Source organism: Spermophilus citellus (assembly GCF_964194105.1).
Source record: "Spermophilus citellus genome assembly, chromosome: 14".
Taxonomy (NCBI): domain Eukaryota; kingdom Metazoa; phylum Chordata; class Mammalia; order Rodentia; family Sciuridae; genus Spermophilus; species Spermophilus citellus.
Genome location: NC_138194.1, coordinates 1,430,053 through 1,456,714, shown reverse-complemented (window position 1 = coordinate 1,456,714; position 26,662 = coordinate 1,430,053). Strand labels below are relative to the sequence as shown.

The 26,662-nt window shown below is 33.5% G+C and overlaps 1 protein-coding gene and 1 pseudogene across 2 annotated transcripts in view; one reads left to right on the top strand and one right to left on the bottom strand.

Moving 5' to 3' along the window:
• The first annotated feature begins 818 nt into the window (after nucleotides 1-818).
• The window catches only part of LOC308633612 (ER membrane protein complex subunit 2-like), a 35,061-nt gene continuing 9,217 nt past the window's right edge, over nucleotides 819-26,662 (top strand). Inside the window, exons 1-9 of the mRNA XM_081266512.1 lie at nucleotides 819-959; nucleotides 2,947-3,060; nucleotides 3,544-3,608; nucleotides 4,200-4,285; nucleotides 6,272-6,329; nucleotides 20,793-20,878; nucleotides 21,031-21,090; nucleotides 24,046-24,127; nucleotides 25,086-25,196. Coding sequence (XP_081122638.1) covers nucleotides 953-959; nucleotides 2,947-3,060; nucleotides 3,544-3,608; nucleotides 4,200-4,285; nucleotides 6,272-6,329; nucleotides 20,793-20,878; nucleotides 21,031-21,090; nucleotides 24,046-24,127; nucleotides 25,086-25,196 — 669 coding nt within the window. The 5' untranslated portion in view covers nucleotides 819-952. The remainder of the gene's footprint in view (nucleotides 960-2,946; nucleotides 3,061-3,543; nucleotides 3,609-4,199; nucleotides 4,286-6,271; nucleotides 6,330-20,792; nucleotides 20,879-21,030; nucleotides 21,091-24,045; nucleotides 24,128-25,085; nucleotides 25,197-26,662) is intronic.
• LOC308633624 (U6 snRNA-associated Sm-like protein LSm5) lies at nucleotides 13,451-13,711 on the bottom strand (annotated as a pseudogene). Its single transcript has one exon. The product of its transcript is annotated as a U6 snRNA-associated Sm-like protein LSm5 (transcript).

The window sequence follows — 26,662 nt, the reverse complement described above, 5'->3', positions numbered from 1 at the left end:
GTTGGATGAGGTCATTTAAAAGATAAGAGTTTTTATTCAAACCAATTTCACTAATATACATTTTCCATGATTAGTTTCTTTGAACTTTTTACTACTTTCCAGTAGATCTTCTGGTTGGTTTGCTTGCTTGCTTGCCTGCACCACAGTGATTTTTGTAGCATACAGCTCTAATTGTGTTGTTTTTCTTTTGCTCAGAAATTTTCAACTAAGAACCTAATTCATTACTTCCTACCTTCTTATTTCTTGATTTCACTGTATTTTCAATCCCAGGGACCCAAACCCCTTAACTTTCATGATTTTGGGGGGTGAGGGGTTTGGGTCCCTGGGATTGAATTCAGGGGCACTCAACCCCTGAGCCACATCCTCATCCCTATTTTGTATTTTATTTTGAGACAAGGTCTTACTGAGTTGCTTTAGCACCTCACTTTTGCTGAGGCTGGCTTTGAACTTGCGATCCTCCTGCTTCTCAGCTTCCTGAGCTGCTGGGATTACAGGTGTGTAGCACCATGCCCAGCTTCAGGAGGTGTTTTTTTTTTTTTTTTGTAGTTGTAGATGGACATTATGCCTTTATTTTGTTTGTTTTTATGTGTTGCTGATGATAAAACACAGTGCCCCACCACTGAGCCACTGCCCCAGCCCTTCAGGAGTTCTTTTTTCTTCTTCTTTTTTTATTTAGAGACAGTTCTTTTTTCTTCTTCTTTTTTATTTAGAGACAGCTTAGTGCCTTGCTGTTGCTGAGGGTGGCTTTGAACTCATAATCCTACTGCTTCCGGAGCTGCTGGGATCATAGGCATGCACCACCACGCCCAGCTAGGCCCTCCTCCTCCTCCTCTTCCTCTTCCTCCTCCTCCTCCTCTTCCTCCTCCCTTTTTGTTTTTAATATTTATTTTTTAGTTTTAGGTGGACACAATGTATTGATTTTATTTTTCTGTGTTGCTGAAGTACCTCATGCATGCTAGGTGAGCATTCTACCACTGAGCCACAGTCCCAGCCCCAGGAATTCTTAATAAGAAAATTTACTTTATTTGCCTTATGAACTCCTTTTTGACCTTTAAAACTTAGTTCAAGGTCATTTCTGTGCAGAATAAAATATAAACCGATTTATATGTTTCAGAAGAAGAAATTAACTGTATATTACTCTTTCATGATTTGTCATGATTTTACCAATTCTGGGGCCATTTTTTTAAATTAAATTCATTTTGTGATAAATTTTCTTTTTATGATATAGAGCTCCAGTGTACTGTTCATTTAACTCATCTGTTCAACAATATTCAATTCAACTGTTTAAATCTGTCTAGCGTGTATGTCTATAGAAGGAAGAAGGTGATAACTTCAAAGTTTAGAATATATGTAAGATTTTCAGATAGTAATAAGAAGCATGTATGTGATGAATTGGATGGTCGATTTTAAACTATGTGTTTTACTCATTTCAGACTACTGTAACAAATATACCATAGACTGGACATCCTAAACAAAAAATATTGATTCCACATAGTTCTCAAGGCTAGGAAATTTGAGAAGCAGGTGCTCGAAGAGCCAGTGTTTAGTAAGGGTAGGAAGCCTCCTCACCTAATGTAGAGGAAAGAGAAAAGACACAGTCTCTAACACCTTTTTTAAATTTATTTTTTAGTTGTAGTTGGACTCAATACCTTTACTTTATTATTTTTATGTAGTGCTGAGGATCAAACCCAGGGCCTTGCAAGTGCTAGGCCAGCACTCTGCTACAGAGCCACAACCCCAGCCCTGTCTCTTACTCTTTTTAAAGGCACTGATAAACTCCCCAAAAGCGCCACCTCCTAATATCATCACATTGGGCATTAAGAATTGAGAGAAGGCACATTCAGTCCTTAATATTGTGGGGGAAAAAAAGGGACTAGATAAGATACCTGTGTGTGTGTATTTCTATTATTATTAGTTCTTAGTCTGTTTTGAGCTGCTATGACAATAACCCAGACATTTTTTTAATGAATGGGAAGTTTATTTGACTTACAGTTCTGGAGACTAGAAGTCCAGGATCTAGGTCTGCATCTACCAGAGGCCTTGCTTGTGTTATTCCATAGCAGTAGGACAAAACAATGTGCAGAAGAGTAGGGAGCTGAAACTCATACTGTCATCAGAAATCAACTCTTGTGATAAATAACCCATTCCTGTGATAATGACATAGTGCATTCATTAGGTAGAGCCCTCATGATTTAATCACCTCTTTAATGGTTCCTCCTCTCAACATGGTTGCATTGGGGATTATATTTCCAACACATGAACTTTGGAAGATACATTCACACCATAGCAATGCTGTTCTTTGAAACTTGCAGAATTCCCTGTTGTATTATAATATGCAAAGTTGTTCTGTTGATTTTTATTTTTGTCAGTGCTTTTGGCTTTATTTTACATTATTTATATTATTCCTCATTTAAAATAACAAAAGATTTCCTTTACTTTTACTTCCTTACATGGCACTGTAACATTAAGGAAATTTATGTTGAATATTTCTTCATTGCTGGTAGTCTAATATAATAATTATAATGAAATTTTTATATTCCTGGATCAATGAGTAAACTTCAAAATACCTGGAGTATTTAAAAATTTCTATAGATAATTGTATTTTTCTGGAAGAATAATCCCTGACTTTTATCAAACTCTGAAAGGTCTGTGACCCCCCCAAAAGTTAAGACACACTCTTGCTTCAAGGAAAAAGCATCTGTGTAGCAGATTCATGCCATTCATTACTTTTAAAGATAGATCACTTCTGATGCTTTTTCATTCTTCCAAACGATCTATTCAATTTATGTACTACTTTATCAATTTGGAGATATGGTAGACTTCTACATTAATATGAGTTTATTTTCTTTACACAAATAGTAGATTTCATTTTGTCAGTTATTTTTATGTCTATCATTTGTGTGTGTATGTATATAATACGAAAAAATAACTAGCTTATGTTTTTAGAAATGCGAGATAAAATGAGGAAATGGAGAGAAGAAAACTCAAGAAATAGTGAGCAAATTGTGGAAGTTGGAGAAGAGTTAATTAATGAATATGCTTCTAAGCTTGGAGATGATAGTAAGTTCGTCTGTTAATTTATTACATTCAGACTCAGCACATTTCATTTATGGTTTTTCTCTCTTTTTTTAACCTGTCTTACGTATTTTCTACTGGTCAGATCACTCTTACCTGTGACTTTTTGTTTCATAAAATTTAATACTTTATTTTTTTTCTTAAAAAAATTGCTAGTAGAATTGAGGCTATCAAATAGGCATTTTTATTTTAAAGCTTACAAGTCACCAGATGTCTTGCCAAAATGTATTTCATGAAGAATCTTAGAATAGTAAAAGTATTTAATATTGGATTTTTTTTTTACCTCATAAGATACCAAAATATTTTATATACCTGAAAGGATGCTTTCTTTCCTTATTATTCTGGAAATAATAAATCAATTTTCAGTTATAAGTTATATTCTCTAAAGTATCACAAACTAAAGAATACATTAATTTATGTCTAGCAGATTTTTATTTTAAACTGTGTTCCCCCTCTTTATTTATCTAGTTTGGATCATATACGAACAGGTGATGATTGCAGCCCTAGACTATGGTCGAGATGACTTGGCATTGGTAGGTATTTAATTATTATTATTATTTTTTGGACTGGGGATTGAACCCAGGGGTACTTAACTGCTGAGCAACATACCTGGCCCTTTTTATTTTATCTTTTGAAGGAGGGTCTCACTAAGTTGCTTAGAGCCTGAGAATCTGAGGCTGGCCTTGAACTTGCAATCCTCCTGCCTCAGTCTCCCCAGTTGCTGGAATTATAGGTGTGAGCCCCCATGCCTGGCCTATTTTATATTTAACTTGCTATATATATATATATATATATATATATATATATATATATATATGATTAAGACTTGGTGCATGGCTTGTATTGAATATTTTCTGTAATTAGTATTGACTATTTCTCTTAACAGTTAGTTGAGAGCTGGGGTTGTAGCTCAGAGGTAGAGTACTTGCCTACCACATAAAGGCCCTGAGTTTAGTCTCTAGCATCCATTTTTAAATACAAAACAAAAGAACAGAAAAGTTAAGTGGAACTAACAAGAAATTTTCAGACATAATAAAAACTATGTAAACCATTCTTTGTAACCCATTTAATATATATAAGGTAATTACTACTGTTCAAGTCTTTTTTACCAACTATTTTTTCAGTTTTGTCTTCAGGAGTTAAGAAGACAGTTCCCTGGCAGTCATAGAGTCAAACGATTAACAGGCATGAGATTTGAAGCCATGGAAAGGTAACCAAATCTTGTGAACAATGTGATTCCATTTAAAAATGGCAAAATGGAGATTGTGTTAGGTTCTCTCATGCTCATGGCACATCATTCATTGCACAAGGTCTCTTGCTGCCGAGTTCTAGAATAGTGTCAAAGTGTTTCTCATCACAAATCCTGTCAGTTACTCCCAGGAAATGGGTAATGTAACCCATTTACCATCTCTAACCTTCTGAAATTAGATCATGCTTTGGAGTAAGAGCTGGCTTCAAAGTCTTGTTTCAGCATTTCCTAGCTTTGACTTGAAAAAATTATTTAACTTTTTAAATTCTTTTCAAATTTATGCCTCTAAAGTACAGATATTGCCAATTTGTAAAGGTTGTTTTGAGAAATATACATAGCACATGCATGCACAGACCCAAACACATAAACACATTCAAAGCAAATGAATGACACTATTATCTAGATTGGAGTTAACAATCTTTTTAGAAAACAGAATTCTGTGTACTCTTAACCTAGTAATGGAAAAGAGAAAAAAAAATGGTCCTTTTTTTTTTTTCCTGTGATACCGGGGATTGAACTCAGGGTCACTCAACCACTGAGCCACATCCCCAGCCCTATTTTGTACTTTATTTAGAGACAAGGTCTCACTGAGTTGCTCAGTGCTCGGGGTTGCTAAGGCTGGCTTTGAACTCATGATCCTCCTCCCTAGGCTTCCCAAGCCACTGGGATTACAAGCGTACACCACCATGACTGGCTGAAATAGTCTGTTTTAATTGAAGCGTAGTCTATTGCTCCCTCTTCAATGATAACTTTAGAAGCACATCTGTAGGTACTCCAGGAGAATTACGAGTTCATTATATCTAGAATGTAATGAATGATGGAGTTGCTGTTTGGGACTGAAGCTAGAGGTACAGGCAGGTACCAGATTGTGTGGGACTTCATATACCCTACTAAGAAATTTCAACTGAGAGTAATAGGAAACCATTATAGGAATTTAAGGAAAGAATAACAGTTGGATTTGTCTGTAAGAACATTGTAATATGGGTGTGTAGTGAGTAGTTTCAGAAAGGAAGCAGTTTTGAGATTGTTGCACTAGAATTATAAACTGTAGCAGAGATTGTAGAGAGAGTAAGATGAAAAGAAATTGAGAGGGTCAGAAAATAGGCTACCGATTACATTTTAGAAATGAAAGAGAAAAATAAATTAAAAATGCCTTTTGGTTTTCTATCTTGAATGTTCAAATGTTATCTACCAAATGGAAAAAAGGAAAAAAAAGTACATAGAATGAGGAAGAAATATTTCTGGTAGAAAGACTTGTTGAGTTTGAGGTATTTGATAGTTAGCTGTGAACAATGAGAAAGTTGAACAAATATTCTGAGAGAGGTGTCCATGAGGAACAAAACATAGAAAATAAAGTCTGTTTTCAAAGATTTATGTTTGTAATGGTAGGATAAAAAGATGAGTCATACCAGTGAGAATGTCATCCAGCATGATCTATTCAGTAAGAGTATTGAATATATTCTTATGGTTTGGTGTCCTCAATCTGTAAGGCTTTTCTAATAATCAGAGACATAGAAATGAATCTTCGTCTGTTTACATTATCATCTGTTTTTGCCTCTTGTCCCCTTTTTCCATTAGAACCATTAATTTGGACATAGGTGTTTATACTGTGTATTACTTATTAACATTAACATTTCTGCCATGTCCCAGATTTGGTTCTGATGCTTGCTCTATCTCTTCAAACAGTGTTGCTAGTTTTTACCTTTGTATTCAGACCAAATTCAATCAGTGTTTTTTGAAGTTTTCTGGTAAGTATTTTATATACAGTGTGTTTTTATTTAAAAACTTAGATTGTAGTAAACTTTCCATTTAAATGCAGATGAGAAGACTTGGACATCAATTATGAATGCAGTTGAAGCCCTGCCAGTTAAATCTTTTTCTGTATTTACTATTATCACTGCATTTTAAAGATAATGACTCTCGATTTTCCTTTTTCTTTTTAAATAGATATGATGATGCTGTACAGCTATATGATCGAATTTTACAAGAAGACCCAACTAACACTGTAAGTTGCCAAATTGTCCTGAGGATTATCTAAAGTTAATTTAAAAGATAAAACACTGCTCTTACAAAAGTAAGAAATAGTTTCTGTTGGTTTATCAAGATACTAATAAAAAGTAAAATTGGCCAGGCGCCTTGGCATAGGACTGTGACTTCAGTGACTTGGGAGGCTGAGGCAGGAGGATCACAAGTTCAAAGCCAGCCTTAGCAACTGCAAGGCACTAAGCAACTCAGGTCTCTAAATAAAATACAAAATAGGGCTGGATATGTGGCTCAGTTTTTGGGTGCCCCTGAGTTCAATACTTGGTACTCAAAAAAAAAAAGTAGAATAGGAAAGTTTTTGAATCATTTTCTAATCTTAACTGTCTTATTAGCTTGCCATCTTGGTTAGTATTGGTTCTTTTAAAGTCTGGTAAAATTCAGCAGCATATCCATCCAGTCTTGAGCTTTTCTTTATTTGAAGGCTTTTTTTTTAAATTTCGATACTTATTATTAATTTATTTTGGTTTATTGTATTGATAATGTCAATTTTCTATTTCTCATTTGCACACACATCTTCTTGTATAGTCTAGTGAGATTTGTTCTTTTACATCCTCTCGTGATTTTGTTTTATCTTTCTTCTTCTGAGTATAGAATTCCCTTAAACATCTACTGTAGTACTGGTCTAGAGGTCGTGAATTCCACTCCCCCCCCACCCTTAATCTGTGTTACCTTTAAAAATTTTTATTTCTTCCTCAATTCTGAGGTATAACCTTGCTAGGAGTAGTAATCTTGGTTAGCAGTTATATTCTTCCAGGATTTGAAATATATTGTCCTGTGCCCTTCTGGCCTTTAGTATTTCTACTGAGAAATATGCTGTTATGTTGATTTGTTTACCTGTGTGACTTGGTGCTTCTCTCTTGCATCTTTTTGTATTCTTCATTATTTTATACTTTTGGCATTATAACCATGTTGTGTAGAGGTTCTTTTTGGCCATGTCTATTTAGGGATATAAATGCCTCCTGTACCTGTATATTTTCCCCAATATTTAGGAAGTTTTCTGCTATTCTATAACTGTATATGTTTTCTGTTCTCTCTAATGTAGCTTTCACCTTCTGGTATGCAAATTATACAATTGATCTTCTAATGGTGTCCTAGTGTGTTAGTCAGCTTTTCATCCCTGTGACCAAAACACCAGACATAACAACTTAAAGGAGCAAAGATTTTTTTTTTTTGACTCAGTTTCAGAAGTTTCAGTTCATGATTGGCTGACTCTGTTGTTTTGGGCCTAAGTTGAGGTAGAACATCATGGAGGAAAGGTATGGTAGAGCAGAGCTTCCAGGAAACTTCAGGGACGAATAGCAAGTGCACATGCACAAAAAGGGGTTAGGGACAAGATATCAAGTATCAAGATATAGTCACTAGTGGCATCACAGCCAGGAAGCTGAGTAGCAGGGACATGAGATAATTCCAGTGGAATGTCTCCAAGGACTACTGATTCAACTAGGTCCCACCTTCTACCATTTCTACCATCTCCCAATAAATACTATCAAATTATTTGTCCTCTGATGAAGTCTGAACCTTCATAATCCAAATATTTCCCAAAAGTCTGACTTCCAAACATAACTGCACTGGGGACCAAGCTTTCAACACATCAGCCTTAAGGGAACATTCCATATCCAAGTCATAATACTCAGAGACCTTGTATGTTGTCTTTTTGTCTTGCTGACTTACTGTAATATTTTGACAGTTGTTCTTAAGCTTTAATATTTTTTCTTCTACTTGATTATTCTGTTGTTGAGGCTTTTAACTGAGTTTTTTTCCTGTGTATTGAGCTTTTGATTTTTATTTGGTTCTTTTATAAAATCTCAATCTCTTTATTGAATTTATATCCTGAATTTTTTTTAATTCATTCAGCTGTTTTCTCTTGGATTTAATTGAGCTTTTAAAAATGATTTTTATGACTACTTTGGCATTTACCCACTTCAATATCTTTGAAATCTTTTACTGTGAAGAACTTTGAGAGGTGACATATTACCTTGTTTTTTCATATTTCTGTGTTTCTGTATTGAGATTTGAGCATCTGTTCTAATGATTTTCGTCCATTTTCATGTGATAGCCTTCACAGTATGTGCCTTTCTTCTGCTAATGTGACTTGGAGTTTTCATTTGTTGTGTAATATTGAGTTTATTTCCAATTTGACTCCATAGTATAATCTTCCTATAACTTTTTTGGTTACAATTTGTGGTTTTGGGCACAGAGTGTACCATAACAGGATTAGAAAGACCCATTGTCTCTGCAAGACTTGTTAGGGTGGGGATACTCCAGTACTTTAGGCACATATGGTATAGGTGGCAGAGAATGTGAGATATGCCTCTGTGTGGTTACTCCTATTATGGAGTCATTAGCTCCCAAAGCACTATTCATAGTAACTCTATTATTTGAAAGTGATTCTGATTCTTGGTGTTCTAGGTACATTGAAAGGCTTGAAGCTCTTGTTCTCTGATCAGAGACTGGTACAGATCTAAGTGCTTCACAAGGAGGGCCAGCTGGAATCACACAGCTCCCCCTCTGTTGCACCCACTTCAGGCTTATGAGCCCTATGCACTCTGACCAGATGCAGCTGTGATTGATGTAGAGGATTCACATAGATGTGATGTAATCAACTATTGTGTTTTCTCTTTCTGCTGCTACTGTGGGGTATTTGCCCAAGAACCAGACCTCAGCCTCCCTGTATCTATGCTTCTCTGGGGATAGGTCAACAGCTGGGAGCCTGTATACCTCTTTTCTTTAAGTAGAAGTGTTTGTTAGGGTTCATGCAGAACTGGGTACATGGCATATGTCAGAGCTGCAGCAAAACCTTCTGGCTGACCAATTTTGGGCAGAGTGTGTATGACACCTGGAGTATATTCTCTCAGGAGGTTTTTAGTCTGTGTACCCTGGGGCATGGTGAATGTCAAAGCCATATTTGGATCCCTGGAATGATTCAAAGGGATGGAAAGAAGTCAGAAGAATTGAAACTTGGAGCTCTGGGATGGAGAGGTTATGCAGGGACCAAGTTATTGACTAGATTTTATCCTTGAGCGTTTAGACCTGACTTCTGCTTGAAGTTACATGCAACTGATATTGCTCTACATCACAGAGGGCAGCATTGCTGATCTGCTTGCTGTGCCTTCCACTCCCTTTCCTGTCATAGCCATTGATGCTTGGATTAAGTCAGAAACACTTATCTAAACCACAACTGTCTCCTGTAGCCACTGCCCAGCCACTAAATGCAAGAAGATATCCACAGGAACCCTGAAGTATGATTATTCTCAGTTTTATGATCCCCAGAGAGTTTAGTGTTTTGACAGTAGGATCTGAGAATTTATTGAGAGATGCAATGAATTTCTTCTCTAAAGCCTGCTTGTTTTGCAGACTCCAGATCACCTGTTTATTTAAGCTGTTTGTCTTCAGTGTTGAACTTTCTGAGTCACACTGTGACACTTTCTCTTTTACCTTTACTTCCTTGGAGGGAAGTTTCCCTTTCCCCCACCACTGGGGTATCTTGCTTCTCTTGCTTCCATCATTCTCCTTATTCTCTGGAATTCACTTAGTTTCATTGTCTGTGCAATTTCCAGTACTCACCCAAGTTACCCACCTCCACAAGCAGTTGTGTTTGAAGAACCAAACTAAGGCTGAGTCTATCTATTCTGCAATCTTGAGCCCTCCCACACCTTATTATTCTTTCAGAAACATTTGTTGAGTGTTTGCAATATGCTTGGTGCTGGAAACAGAAGAATATATTAGATAGCATCTTTCTCATGCTTTTAGGGAATCAGCATGATGTAATGAACACATTGTGGACTTATATATAAATACATTAAATTCTGATTTTTGGTGACTTACTGCATGAGGTTTGAGCCTTATAGACCTTGAAGAATGAGTATGCCTCATCAGATCCAAGTGAATGACCTGAGTAAGCTTTATCATTAAAATACAAAGCCCCCTTAGGGTTGGAAAAATTTCTTAAGAAGATTTAGAGTGAAAGTTTTCAAATTTTTATTTTGAGGTGATGAAATGGGACACCTGCCTATTAAAGTTGTAAAATATTCTTTTGTTAAGTAATGCATACTTATGTATGCATTAATAACAAAATAAAAAATGCAAAAACCTAAGTTTTTCTATCTCTGAGCTCAATACTCCTTCCTTTAGGTAAGCAGACACTGACAGGTTTTTTTGGTATTGAGATTCTTTTTTATTTTATTCTTTTTTATTTATCTTTTTTCTTTGACATTCTTGCACAGACAAGTGTTTGCATGTGCAAGCTTGTGAGTGTGTACACGTGTGTGCATGTGTTTATCTTTTGACAGGGAGATTGGTTGGAAATGCAAGTAGTGTCATACTCTGCCTAACCATGTCTTTTAAAGATCAAGCCATATCAGCACGTCCTTTACCTAATCCTCTTGAGTAACTGTATAGCATTGCATTGCATGGATATGTAGTCCCTGTGATGAAAAATAGTTTTAAGTCCCCTTTGGTGAACTCTTAGATTGATTCTAATATCATCCTCTCAGACAAGTGAATATCATTTGTAGGATGAATCCCTAGATGTAGTGTATCTAGGTCAGAAAATCCATACATTAAATTTTCAATTTATAGTGAACACATTTTGTTAGTACATAATAGTGGGATTCATTGTGACATATTCATACATGCACATAACATAATTTGCTCCATTTCATTCCCCAGTACTTCCACTTTACCTCCTCTCATCCCCTTTCTCTATTCTACTAGTCTTCTTTTTATTTTTTTTAATTGATGCCTTATGATTATGCATAAGAATGTTGAACATTTTTTCATATATTTGTGAAGAAGAATAATTCCAATTCTTTGTGCTGTCTTCATACATGCATATAGCATAATTTGGTCAGTTTCATTTTCCAGTAGGTACCTTTCCCTCTTTTTCTCTTTTTCTTGATCCTCTTCCCCTGCTGTTTTCTCTTGTATATTTATGACTCTGTCCTTTCATAAACTTACTTTTTTTTTCTCTCTAGCTCCTGCATATAAAAGAAAATCCTCAACCTTTGACTTTTTGAGTCTGGTTTATTTCACTTAGCATGATGTTCTTCATTTCTATCCACTTACCACCAGCAAATACCATAATTTCATTCTTCTTTATGACTGAGTAGAACTCCATTTGCATATATACATATCACATTTTCTTTACTCATCTGTCAATAGATACCTACACTGGTTCCATAACTTGGTTATTGTGAATTGCACTGCTAAAAACGTTGGAATATACATATTGCTATAGTATGATTTCATTTCTTTGGTTACATACTAAGGAGTGGATTAACTGGGTCATATGATGATTCCATTTCTAGTCTTTTGAGAAGTTTCCACAGTGATTCTATAGTAGCTGTGCTAATTTGCAATCCCACCAGCAATATACATGTGATCCTTTCTCCCCACATCCTTGCCAGCATTTGTTATTATTTGTACTCTTCAAGCTTTCCATTGTAACTGGGGCAAGATGAAATCTCAGTGTAGTTTTCATTTGCATTTCCCTGATTGCTAAGGATATTGAACTTTTTTTTCATATATTTGTTAGCCATTTGCATTTCTTCTTTTGAGTAGTTTCTGTTTCATTTGTCCATTTATTGAGTTATTCAGTTTTTTGGTGTTTTTTGAGTTCTTTGTGTATTCTGAATATTAATCCTCTGTCAGAAGAGTAGCTAACAAAGATTTTTTTTCCATCTGTAGGCTCTTTATTTATTTATTTATTTTATTCTTGTTTCCTTTACTATGCAGAAACTTTAATGGCATCTACTATTGATTATTGATTTCGTTTCTTGAGCTTTACAAGTCTTATTAGGGAAATGGGTGCCTGGAGGTTGACCCTATGGTTTCTTCTAGCAGTCACAAATCTATGCTTACTTTTTATGGTGGACCAGAGTGGTTATTTGCCTGTAACCTTTCTACTTATGTATTATCAGCTTGTTTTGTTTCAATCCTTGCCATTTTAATTGGTTAGAAATGTAATCTTGTTATTTCCATTATGAGTAATGTCAAACATCTTTTAATATTGCTTAAGAAACCGTTTGTATTTCTCTTTCCAAAGTGCTTCCTTGTATACATTTTTCAAATACAATTTCATATCTGTGATTTCATTCCTCATTCATTTGTCTCTAAGGAGAATTGTATTTTATACCTCTGAGTTTGTTGTACAGAGTAGTTAGAGGTGCAACAAGAGAGTCTATAGAACAAGCTGGTATGCTATACTTCAAATTTTTAGGTTTTATTCTCAGAGTATGGAAAATGAAGTCAAGTTTTGATTAAGGAAATACCTGCAGATATTTTTAGAATAACTTGTCAGCAATGTGGGATGATTTGAAGGATTTGAGAAGAGATAAATCATTTGGAGCTTGTTTTATTTCAGGCCAGAGATAATGAGGATCTAAGACTAGAACAGGTGGAATTTATTGGGATAGGGAAATGAATTAAGTGTGTTTTGTAATAAAAATATTAATTAAAAATTAGCTGTGAATATGTTTTATAAGCTCTGAAGTGTGAAGATTTCATTCACTAGACCATCACAAAGAAATATTAAACAGGACTATTTGTAAACTTTTATTCCTTAGATTACCCCCAAACCAGTCAGTTTTATTAGGTTTTGCTTGCTTTTAAAATATAGATTTTTCCATCATTTGAATGCTGCTGCTTTTTTTTTTTTAGTTCAAATCGAATTCTTCAATCAACTCATGTATTTTAAATGTACTGATTCAAAATCAGAATTCATCATTTTTGTTTGGAACAATTGTTTGAAAAACAAATGGTAATATAAATGAGGATGGAAACAGATATAAAATGACAGAAAAGCAAATGGCAAGACAATACAATCTTTGTTTCACTGACTACTATAGTGTAATAAATAACAGCCCAAAGCACCTTTATTTCTTAGTCTTCAGAAAACAAACTCATTTCTTCTTTTTCCAAGATAACCATGATTAACTTAGAAAAATGATTATACATCTTCAAAGCATTTCCCTTTAACTGGAAAATTAGCTTTAGAGAATCTTGACCTTAAATGATTTTTTAAAAACTCCATTTTGTTTCCATTATAAAACAAAATGGAATCTAGCATAAGTCAAGGAAATTTGTTCACACTTCAGGTTCTTCTCCTCCAGGAACCAGCATTGTTATTTTGATTTAGTAAATTTGATCTAATTTAGTAATTCTTCCTTCTGGCATAATTTCAAACTCAGCGACATCTTCCAATACCATATTACAAAAGTCATCAAATCCTAGAAGCATACCAGCAATTTCCTTATCACTCCCTTTATCACATTGTAAATTCTTGATTCTAACTTGTCCAGAAACTCTAGCAGCAGCAAGTGCGGTGGCTTGGTAGTTAGCTACCATGACTAAGCTGGAAGTGGCCCACCATTTGAATGCTTCTTGAAGGGAAAAACTTAGGTCACCAGCCTCCAATGTAACTAGCATATGGTAGGCCTTCAATGAATAATTGTTGAATAATGCCTTCAAAAAGAAAGTGTTATAATTATTGTCTTTTAGTTGGTTTTATATTTCAGAAGGATTTAGGTTTTTTTTTTTTCCTGAAGTGTGAAGTGCCTATTGTGATGAATCAGATATTTGAAATCTTATTTTGGTATTAGACATAACTGTCTCTGTGCCAAGGGTGAAGGTGCTTTAAAATGCCACATATTCTTGGAGGCAGGAGAATCTGGAACTGTGCTTTTCCTTTGCTGGCCAGCTAACCATTTCTTCCCAGGTCCTCAATCTGGACTACAGGGAGTACTGGATTTTATTTTGCTGGGAGACCTTAATCCTTCAATCCTTAGCCCTTCAATCAAGGGCTGTCTTTTCACAAGTAATTAGTTTCTTAAAGGTGTGCCTTTCAGGAAAAATTGCTAGCTAGACCAATTGTGTGTTATATTAGAGAAAACATGTAGTACACTTGAATATTATTTATTGTCTTTAAGGGTTTGAAATATTATATAGTTTCTTGATTATTTTACTTTAACACCATTATACATGGTTTTAACTGGGAAATTCTTATAGTAGCATAATGGTTCAAATCTAGTGTATCCTCAGAGGTAGCTCCCTGTGGCCATCTCCCCTTTTAATATTTCAGCAAAAATCACAATATCCTTTATATTCATACTGAAATTTAAAAAATACTGTATTTCTGTAGTGTTTTCTTCCCAAATATATTTATATTATAGTTATTATATATAGTTCACCTAGAAGATATGAATTCCATGGGGCCAGGCATTGAATTTTACTTATGCCTAGTGAGGAAAAAAAGTAGAATCTGTGTTGTTGGTCAGTTAATTTATTTTTGAATGGTTATAAATTGTTTGTGCCATGGTATTCTTTTGCTAGAGTGATTTCCACTATCAAACATTGGGTTTTCAGAGCAGTTATTGTATTTCTTAATGCCTTCAGCTTATTAATTTAGAATGTTGATTAAGGAAACTGATAAACTATTTGAAATGGTATAGGCTAAAAATCTGCTGATCTTTGTGAGGGCAAAAATGGAGTTGTTAGCATTGATTAAATAATTATATAGCTTATTTAATGTTTATTCATTTTTTTTAACTCGGTACAAGTAAAACATGCTCAGATAAAATAATAGTTTATATAATTAATCTGGGCTTTTTTTCTACTTTAAAGCCAACTTAGAGTAAAGCTGCAGCTTTCTGCAAAGCAGAAGGTGTGATAAATAAGTATAATTGAAAGGAAGACTGATAGAATTAAAGAAAATAATGATGGTAATGATAGTGATGATGAAATGCAACATTTCTTGAATATTTACTGTGGGCCCTCACTAAGCTAAGCACTTTACATATGTCATCTCATTAATTATCACCACAGTCCTCTCTAATATTATTAACTTTATTTTATGGGCAAACAGGATCATAACAAATTCAAGTGCCTTGTTCCAAGATTATACAGCTAGTAAGAAATAAACTCTGGGGGCTGGGGTTGTGGCTCAGCGGTAGAGTGTTCGCCTAGCATGTGCGAGTCCCTGGGTTCGATCCTCAGCACCACATAAAAATAAATTAAAAAGAATAAAAAAATTAAACTCTGGATAGTTAGTTAATTATTCTAGATTCATGATTAATGTTCTTAATCATGAAAAAAAAGCAATGGCAATGAATTGGAAATGGAACATGGCAGCTACCTGTCCCCATACACAAATTGCTGTACTTAAACTTAGTCATTTAGATTGTACCTGCCTTTTTCAGAGAGTATACGAAAAACAACAATGTTTTTATTTTTTTCAAATTTTCGTTTTTATTTTTTTCAAGTATCCTAAGCATGATTCTTCATAGAATATTATATATACTAGGGAAGTTATGATAGAAATCGGTCTTTTTTATGAGCCCTTTTTGTATGTTCTGGGTGAGTTCCAGAAGGTAAGAGAAGCCTTTTTTGAACCTTATTCTGGTTGCTTGGTCATTTAAAATCCAGGATTTTGTGTGGCTTCAGGGAAATGTGTATCGCTTGACTCTGGGTAGGACACTGGATAAGGAATTGGATGGCTGAATAATAAGTGTCCATAGAACAACTATGGCAGAGAAGAGAAGTGTACAAATTCAGGAATCCTAGGATTTGCTGTGTAAGCCTAGGTTTTTGGTTTTGATCCATGTAAAATGAAGAGATTTAACTGTTACTACCTATTCCTCAAGTTCATTCCAGCCATAAAATTGTAATGCCTTTATTTTTGCAGCTGATTACTATGCATTACTTCCTTTAGTGTCCAGGACTGTTCTGTGTGTGAATACACAAAAACTGAGATGTGTGTTTCTATTTTCATCTTAAATTTTTTTTGGTGGAGAGGTACCGGGGATTGAACTCAGGGGCACTTGACCACTGAGCCACATCCCCAGCCCTACTTTATTTAGAGACAGGGTCTTACTGAATTGCTTAATGCTTCCCTGTTCCTGAGACTGGCTTTGAACTCATGATCCTCCTGCTTCTCAGCCTCCTGTGTTGCTGAGATTACAGGTGTGGGCCACCATGCCCAGCTTCATCTTAATTTTTTGAATCAGTATTTTTGTTACAATTAGTTGTATATATATTGTATTTAAAATTTTACATATACATTACATGGCAAGACTTTTAATACCTTAAATGAGGCTTTTCTTTTCTAATTCTGTATCCTAATGAGTACTTTTTGAAGTTTCATGTTTTACAACTGAAATTTTAATCATTTATAAAATGTAGAACAGTTTTTATTATAAATATATATATTGACTTTTGCAAAGATTGAGCCAAACAAAATATTCAGAATATCATTATATGTTACAGGAAAACAAAGTACAAGAAAGAAATGCAAACTAGAAGTTTATTTAAGACTTTAACATTTAGTCTACTTATTAATATTACTGTTTGTACTAAATCTTTCTGTTCCTTCTCCTTTGGTTAGTTTCCTTATCTGTATGCAGTAGTCAGTACAAAGCTGAGTATTCAGGGGAAACCCTCTGCAGCGTGCCAGAGTTCTTACTCTGTAATTTCTTTGCTTTTCCGGTATTCTGTCTTATGTACTCTAGTGTGTTTGGTCTTTATGGACTCAGTTCCTTCCCTGAACTCTTGTAACTCAACTAGGTTCAATCTGCTTTTCTGCTCCCTGCACAGGCAGCCTTAAAAATTTCTAAAGATGGTAAGCTAGGACAATACAAGTAGGTCTCACCTGGTTTGCTTCCCACCTCTCAGGGATCACTGTCTTTCATTGCCTGATGTCCTGTAGCTTGAAAAATAGTTATTTCATATATTTAGTCCAGCTGGTGCAGTCCAGTAGGGCAAATCTTACTTAATATTGACTGGAAAATGATGTTAATTTAAAGCATTTGTTATAAAGATTGGTTTTAATGTCCAAAACACTTCATTTTTAAAACTGACCTTTACAAAGTCAATTTAATTAATTAATTTATTTTTATGTGGTACTGAGGATTGAACCCAGTGCCTCACATGTGCCAGACAAGTGCTCTACCCCATCCCTCAATTTAATTTTAATATTAAATTTGTTTTACTTAGTTCTTGTATAATTATGATATTCTTTTTTCCACAAAAACACATAATTCAAAATAATACTAACAAATTATTTAATTAGTACCACTATAGAGTCTTCTTTTTCAGCATGTGTCATAGAATAATCTAGGAGTCTGAAATTCCAGATCCTAATTCTATCTCTTTGATGAATGAAAGTTGTGTACACCTTTATTTTTATAAATAGTACTTTTTAATTTTTTTATATATTGCAGAATGAATCTAGGGGCACTCTATCACTAACCTATATAACCAACCCATTTATCTATCTATCTATCTATCTATCTATCTCTTTTGAGGCAGGGTCTCAATAAGTTGTTCAAACTGGCCTTGTACTTATGTTTCTCCTGTATCAGCCTCCACAGTAGCTAGCATTACAGGCCTGTGCTGCTATACTTGGCTTAAAAGGACTGTTTTTTTAAGTCATTTTGAAAGATTAATTTTCTTTTCAACACTCTAGAGTGGTGCTTTACAAACTCTATTCTGCAGAAGACTGGTAAAACATTAGTGTGTGTTCAGCAGGGTGCCTGGTCAAATAACTGAAAAAATAAGCTAAAGTTAGGTGTTCCTTGTACACTGTACTTCATGAAATTCATATTGTGTATAATGGTATTCATTACAATGTTTTTACTACCCTTTTAGTTGTTGCTATATATATTTATTCTTTGTGTCTTATTCATTACATTTGCATACAAAATTTTCAGCAAGTTTTAACTGCATTTTTATAGTATGTTAGCTGGTTATAAATCCTGTAAGGATTGGGATAAGATATAAATAATTAAAGTAGTCTTTGCCTTTCCTTTAAAGATCTTATGGTTAGGGCTTTTTTGTAAGACTTAACACATAAATGTTAAGCATAGACCATAGGTTGAAAAAGCTGTAGATAATACTTACTTAATTCTGTTATATGCTTGGTACTGTGTTAGCTGCTTCACAGTGATACTTGGATGCAGATGGTAATGCTGAGGTTTGAAGAAGTTAAGAAAGCTGATATGTGGGTTTAAGTTACTTGTCATGTTGTTTTGTTTTGTTTTATTTGAGATACTGGGGATTGAACTCACAGGTGCTTAACCACAGAGCTACATCTACAACTCTTCTTAATTTTCATTTTGAGACAGGGTCTAGCTAAGTTGCTGAGACTGACCCTTGAACTTGTTATCCTCCTGCCTCAGGTTCCTAAGATGCTGGGATTACACACATGCACTCACCTTCCTAGCTTTTTGTTTTTAAAAGCTGGATTTTTTTTTTTTTTTTGCTATACCATATTGCCTATGGAAGAAGTAGTGTCATGGAAAATGAAAGGAGTAAATTATGCTTCAAATGATGCTTGATTGGTGAAATCAGATATTATATTTTTCCAAAGAAGTCAGTTTCTTGATTATATGTTCCTCAGTATTTATAGGATTTGAGACAAGGGTCTTATTTTAAGTCCAATCATAATGGCCTTAAAATTTGAGTTAATTTCAGAGCTTTAAAGTTTGAGACTTTTTAAACTTACACTTTTATTGTTTTTCATAGTGGTATTATCCTAAAAATATTTGAATGTGCCTACCATGTGGCAGGCATTATTCCAGGTTTTTGGCATGAGCCAAATAATCAGGGATATGCATTCATAAAACATGTCATTTTTATTACTCAAATATTGTTAGCATGATTACAAATATTTTTCTTGGCTTTACTTGTCAGGTAATGTCTTGATTTCTCTACTCTTTTAACTTTCACTTCTTCAATCCCAAATCATTCAGTCTATACCCCACTGGGTTTAGCTCCTATTAATCTAAAGAGACTTGGGATTTTACCTCTGTCTGTATCTTTTGTAGTGCATTTTACATAAAGCAACAAGTCTTGTATCATAATTAATAAGCTTAACAATTCTAATCAGAGTATTTTATTGTTTATCCTTCAGCATTTGAATTGAATAGAGATTGAGGGAATGCAATTTAATAATTTGTATAGTCCTCTCCAGTTGCTGACTTTTTACTTTAACCTCAGAATTAGTTATACACATCAATTTTTTTCCTGTCCCTTTGCTCATGTGTTTCTCCTGATATACCATATAACTTCCTGTTTTCTTTCTTTTTTTGTTAATTTTTATTGTTGGTTGTTCAAAACATTACATAGTTCTTGACATATCATATTTCACACTTTGATTCAAGTGGGTTATGAACTCCCATTTTTACCCCCTATACAGATTGCAGAATCACATCGGTTACACATCCACTGATTTACATATTGCCATACTAGTGTCTGTTGTATTCTGCTGCCTTTCCTATCCTCTACTATCCCCCCTCCCCTCCCCTCCCATCTTCTCTCTCTACCCCATCTACTGTAATTCATTTCTCCCCTTGGTTTTTTCCCCTTTCCCCTCACTTCCTCTTGTATGTAATTTTGTATAACCATGAGGGTCTCCTTCCATTTCCATACAATTTCCCTTCTCTCTCCCTTTCCCTCCCACCATTGGTCCCTGTTTAATGTTAATCTTCTTCTCATGCTCTTCCTCCCTACTCTGTTCTTAGTTACTCTCCTTATATCAAAGAAGACATTTGGCATTTGTTTTTTAGGGATTGGCTAGCTAACGTCTGTTCACCTTTTCTTTTTCAATATGGGTCTGGGAACCTCTTTGCTTCTTATACTTACACTTCTTCCACTGTGCTACAGCCTGTGTTATCTCTTTCTTGTCGTTTTGGCACCCTGTATATCTTTATCATTGCCCTTACTGCATTAAAATTTTTACATAATGTGTCTTTCTCATGAGACTGAGAAAGAGGTTATCTCATTTTTAATCTTTATATATTCATTGCCTGGCATAGTTCCTGACCAAAAAAAGTAGATATCTAATATATATTTGATGAATGTATAGATTAATGGCATTGATTTTTGTATTTATTGTTAAGATTTTAATGTGAGTTTTAAATGCTTATTACAAAATGTTTCTGTCAAGACTTGTTTTATTCTTTTGAAAGACTCATAAGTAGATTTTTCTCTTAAAATTGTGAAAACATTGTCAGAAGCCATATTTGTATAATGACATTCAAGGGGCCATGGTGAGATTTTTCCCTTAATCTCCCCTATTCCTCTACCTCTTAAGATATGGATCTTATGAATGAGACAGAGTAAAGGACTTTAGGTTGGATAAAGATTAGGATTCCCTGCTGGCTTGTAATTATCAGAATCTAGATGACTGTTTATTTGGATGAACTGATGCATACATTGTATGCATCAAAAGTAAAGCATATGTGATTGTTACAGGAATGTTTGAATTCCCCAGTGGGATATCATGGGGTATGTTTATAAACTCACACTAAGCAGTAGTTCCACAATGGAATTTCACTGGCATTGAGATAATAATTTGCACAGTCAAATTACCTTCTTTACAAAAACCCAGGGAATCCTGAGAGCCTAATCCTTTATTAATGTCAACCCATAGGCTGCCAGAAAGCGTAAGATTGCCATTCGAAAAGCCCAGGGGAAAAATGTGGAGGCCATTCGGGAGCTGAATGAGTATCTGGAACAGTGAGTGTTTTACAAGAGGATTGTGTTTTGTTATTCTGATAAATCTTTTTTAATTAAAATGGAATTTGCATTTGATTTTCCTGATTGCCTCCATGCTGTTCATTTACAGAATAACTACACATTTACTTTTTTCCCCCCTTTTCTCCCACCAGATTTGTTGGAGACCAAGAAGCCTGGCATGAACTTGCAGAACTTTATATCAATGAACATGAGTAAGTTGTTAAACACATAAAATTTTGTTATGAGTGAAATTTTCATCATTAGAGTGGGTTTCCAAAGAATTTGTAAGAAGGTATGAACCACCTGTCATTTTAAATGAGGAACAAAATAAATTACCAATTAAGTTTAAAAATAACATATTGACAGTTTTCTGGTTATAATGTGTGAATAGCTCTAATGAGGTCATTTGTGTGTGTTTGTTTATTTGTTTGTGTGGTCAGTAAATTTTTCTTTAAAATATAGATAGCAGTCTTTGGAATTTGAAAGTTCTGCATTTTCAAAGCTAAGGTTATTTTTGGTGAATTAAAATTGTGAATTTTTAAGAGTTCAAATTGTTCTTACCTACAAAGAGTATAATACTACCTGCTGTTTAAAAATTCTGTCAATTGTATGCATTTATTAGCCTTAACACTAGAGAATTAACTCTTCCAAATATCGAAAGAAGCTTTCAGTTGCCTGGGTTAAAAACCAAGAATAATCAAGAATGTTGAATGCTATAGGGAACTTGCTTATTGGATATAAATGTTTTTGTTAGCTTTTTTATTGCTGTAGTGACAGGAGGAAATTCCAGTGTGAGGGGATTAGTGCAAAGTCTCAGTGAACATTTTCTAATATCAGAGCATTAACCTAACTTCCATCTGGAGATGTAGTTTTTTTTTCTTTTTTTCCCTTAGTTCTTCTAATTCCGAAGTATATTGCATTGTTTGTTTCCTCCTTTTTGAGAGAATAGAATCAAATTCTCATGCATGTACATGAATAGTTTACTTTGTTCTCATACTTGTAGAAGCTGAAACAGGAAATAAAATAGCATGAAGACATTTGTCTCTTGCCTTTGCTCAAATCTATGTGTGTGTCGGTGTGTGTGGGCGCGCGCGCACGTGCATGCACATACATACAATATGAAATAAAGGATCAAGTAATTATTTCCATAATTTTAATAAAGGTGGGAGCTAAAATAAAAGCAGTAGCTGTTATTTAATGAAATGTGTACTATATTCCAGGAACCATTCTTTAGTTCTCTGCTGTACTCTGGCTGTCAAAGTCTCTGTTTTCAGTTAGGAAAACAGAGATGTATCTATGCTTGTATGTACACATATATAAACATACTCAGTTATATATTATGTACACATATATAAACATGATTATGGTACAGTATGTATTTAAATAATAAACTGAATTTTTAGTGTACATTGAAAAAAATTAACATTAGTTTTATTCTGTTTCTAAAGCAAGGAACAGTCATTTAAATTTTTTTGTATTGCTTGAAGGTTTTGTGATTAAAAGTAATAAAGGAAATCTCTTTTTTTTAATTTTTCAGGTTTAAAACCTATACAGAAAATTTAGAAAACCCAGTATAGCTTAAGGACCAAGATAAAAGTTACTTGAAATTCTATCATTCTAAGTTAATTACAGTCTTCCTTTCCTATTTTATCTTGCTTTATATTCTATCAGAACCAGACACATAGTCCTCAACACATTTAAGTCCCTAAGAAATTTATTCCTAGCCTTAATTGAATTTTTGGCATCATCTTAGTTAAAGAATATATATATATATATATAAACAAAACTGTTTTTGATAAATTGGATGTTTAAGGTAGAGACAACTTTCCTTTTTTCTTTTAGAATGGTAGATACTAAATAGTCATAATATTGTTCTGACATTTATTAAATCATTCGTTCAAGTCATTTGTTTAGTCACTTACTAAATGCCTTGGTGTTTCAAGAATCAATGCTGTCAATTCATAAATCTAAAGTGCTTTAGTTCTTTGGTAGTATGCAGGGTGCAATTAGTTTGTTAGGCCCTTTGGGTTTGACTCTGGTACCCACTTTTTATGTCACCATTGACAACTTCATCAATATTATTACCACAGATTTTCATTGTGGGTCTAGGATTGCAAGCTGTCTGGAGGAACACAGCCTGGTATTCAGTTTACATCTCTGCTTCCCCAGTGTTCTCAGCTATACAGTGATGATAATCTGCTTTCAGTATTTTTGTAGGATAGAATATTCATAATACTGTTAGTGTGCAACACATAATGAGTATTTTGTAAGTTAAACATTTGTGAAGCTAGAGTATCTGTATTTCAAAAAGTAAATATATCAGGCATTAATGCAAAGGTAGGTACCTATGCATATTGGTAACGAATGCTAAAAATAGCTGTAGGTGGGTTTTTTCTTTTGGATAGTGTCATCACCTGAGAATAAATTTAAAATACCTGTATTTCTTAGTATTTCCTTTTAAATAGTAAGAATAGTTGCATGGTTTTAAACATAAAATATATTAAAGTGAATAATAATGATGACATGGTTTAAAGCTGTTTTCCAAAGCCATTTCTGGCAATTTTCAGCAAGATTTTCATTTTACTACCACATGATTTGAACTAGTAGAGGGCATATCAAAACTAACAATGTATTATTCATAGGTTTAAAACATATACTTTAAATATAATTTAATATTTGACAGTAAACTTAAGTAATGAGAATCTTTGTAATAGAATATGTTGGCAAATATATGTCTGTGAAGGATTTTTAATGATTAGGGAGTATTTGATAAAGTGTGTAGTTCCTCTTTATGCTAGCTATTTGAACATTTGTTAACGATCTATGGACTTCCAAAAATTATTTTATGTGTAGATCCAAGGTCTTAAAGTCTTTGTTATTAATAATGTTTAAATATCATGATAGTGGCCTAATTTTTAAAAAAGTAGTATCTATAAATTGTTCATAGACTGCTTTAGGATTTAGACATACATTTGTTTCAATACATTAAAATTTTTATATTGGTATTTATGAATTTAGGATAAGTACTTTATTAATAAAGCCATTAGATTGTTTTGGAAATAATGTGTTTTGACATAACTAAAATTGTTTTGAAATTATTTAAAGGCATACCTAAGATAAAATTTGTGATTTTTTCAAAAGTAATTTCTCCTCTTGATATTCTTCAGCTATGCAAAAGCAGCCTTTTGTTTAGAGGAGCTTATGATGACTAATCCACACAACCATTTATACTGTCAGCAGTATGCTGAAGTAAGTGTTTTTAGAAACAACAAATTTCTTTGATTTTATTTTTCTTGCTCTTGTGTATTGTTATGGTACTAAGAATATTTTTTTTCATTGAGGTGAATATGTAAATATTTAAACCATCTGATGAATATTGATTGAGGGAATAAGAAATTCTGAATTTTTACTATTACAGTGGAAATGCTGGACTTTCAACTAAAACGGTGAATTCTTTGTGTTTTATATAGTATATTAAACTATTTTCTTTCCTAATATAAATTTATGTCACAATTGTCACTATTTAATTGCTGTAAAATTTACAGTGATTATGGTTTTTAAATTCATATTTTTTGGAAATTCATATTAAGGCCAGTATTTTAGGATGAAGGAAGTATTTAATCTGTCTGTGGTTAAAAATGGTGTATAGGGGTTAGGGTTGTGGTTCAGTGGTAGAGCAGTTGCCTAGCATGTGAGGCACTGGGCTGGATTCTCAGCACCACATAAAAATAAATGAAGGTATTGTGTCTATCTACAACTAAAAAAGAAAAGTGGAAAAAAAGAATATCAGTATAATTTTATGCTATCAGGTTAGAGGACTTCATTATTAAGGAATGCAAAAGGATCATTATTTTCTTAATTATTAGAGTACAAATGTAAAAGGGCAACACAATATCCAGGTCTAGATTTGTAATGGTAGTAACAGAAAATATACTGATGTGTAGCACTTGTAAGGCAATACAAGCAGAAATTTTTCTGAGCTTTTTTATTGTGCTAGTAGTTTTAGAAACTACTCAGTGATCTTAATGTTCATAGAATAGAATAGTTTTTTAGGGGAAGTTATGTTAGATTAGATTAACAACCGTAAGGTAAATTCTTTTAACATCTTGCATTTGTTTACATAATATCTGTTTCGATTACTTAATGCCTATGGTATGATGAAGCATTTTAAAGTAAACAAGTTTCAGCACACTGCAATTTTTAACAGGTTAAATATACCCAGGGTGGACTTGAAAACTTCGAACTTTCAAGAAAGTATTTTGCACAGGCATTGAAACTGAACAACAGAAATATGAGGGCTTTATTTGGGCTTTACATGGTGAGTTGAGGTGCATGTTTAATGTTATTTTGCAAAATCTGTCTTTTAAACTCCATTTAACAATCCTCTTTATCCATTCCTTGTTTTTTCTTTTTTTTTTGTATTAATAACAGTAGGTTGTAAGGCAGTTGTATATTTGAATGTTAAGATATCCTAGCTATTTGACATTTCTGTATAAAATATCTTTTATATCAGAATTGATATCTACTCTTACACAATTAAATAGTAATATATAACAAAGTATATTATATATATTTTAATTGTTTTGATATTCTTGGATTTGTGCCCAACATTATTTTATTTGTTACCTAAGTTTACTTGTGTGAGATGTTTTTAAACTATGCTAATAAAAAACATTAGAAAATAGAATCTCTAATATGTCAAATTAATTATTTTATGGCATAGAAAAAAGTTTAGAAATTGTTGGGAGTATGTAGTTATCTACGCTTTATGCCAAATGAAGAGCTTAGAAAAGCCATTTAATAAGAGCTATGGGAAATAAAAGAATTTGCTGAGCTTCATATATAAAATGAACACCTCTGCAATCAAAGAGACTAAGAAAATAAACTTTAATAGGTCAGTTCTTTGAAATTTTGTTTTATTTTACTCTTTCTATGAGTTTTCTAATAAGTATCTTCTTGTTATAGCTCAGTAAAAAAAAAAGACTTGATTTAAAAAGTGATGGGAAGAAATATAAATAATTTTTAGAAAGGAATGACAAAATATGGCTAGAATATTGTTCAAAGGAATTTTAAGAAAATTCCAAATTTCAAGTGCTTAGAGATATAGTTAACAGTAATATATGTTACTAAATAAATTAAATACTTACTTTGAAAATTGTGTGTGACAATACATCATTATTAATAATACATTTACATTGAAATTTATGCACCAGGCATCGTGTTTGCATTTTTTTGTTTTGTTTTAAATCCTTAAATCTTCATTTGAAGTATTTGAATAAATATTTCTGTCATTTCACAGATGGTAAAACTGATATACAGGCTTAATTAATTTACCCAAATATGTACACAGAGCCCCCAAGTGTTTAAGCTGGGATTTCAGTTCAGGCATATTAATCCAGTCTTTTAACCACTGCATTTACAAAAATTCATATCCAACAAGTGATGAGACACAGAAGTTTTGTTATTAACATACAGATACATCATTGACAGTGGAGGTTAACCTATAACATCCACTTAGGTATAAAAGAAAGGCTTAACCTTTTTATGAATCACTGGGTGACAGATCCTTTTAAGAATAAGATATATTTAAGAATAAAACAGAATTTATACCTTACTCTTCCCCAGAAATACAACATACATTTAAAAATTAGGATATGATTTGAGGGATTTATAGATTCTTCATGGGTCCAGATTAAGAATTTCTTAAATACGTTTTTAAAAAGGAGAGGGTATAACAAATTGTAGTTATTAATGAATTCTGTAGAACAAAACTTAAAAGCTCTT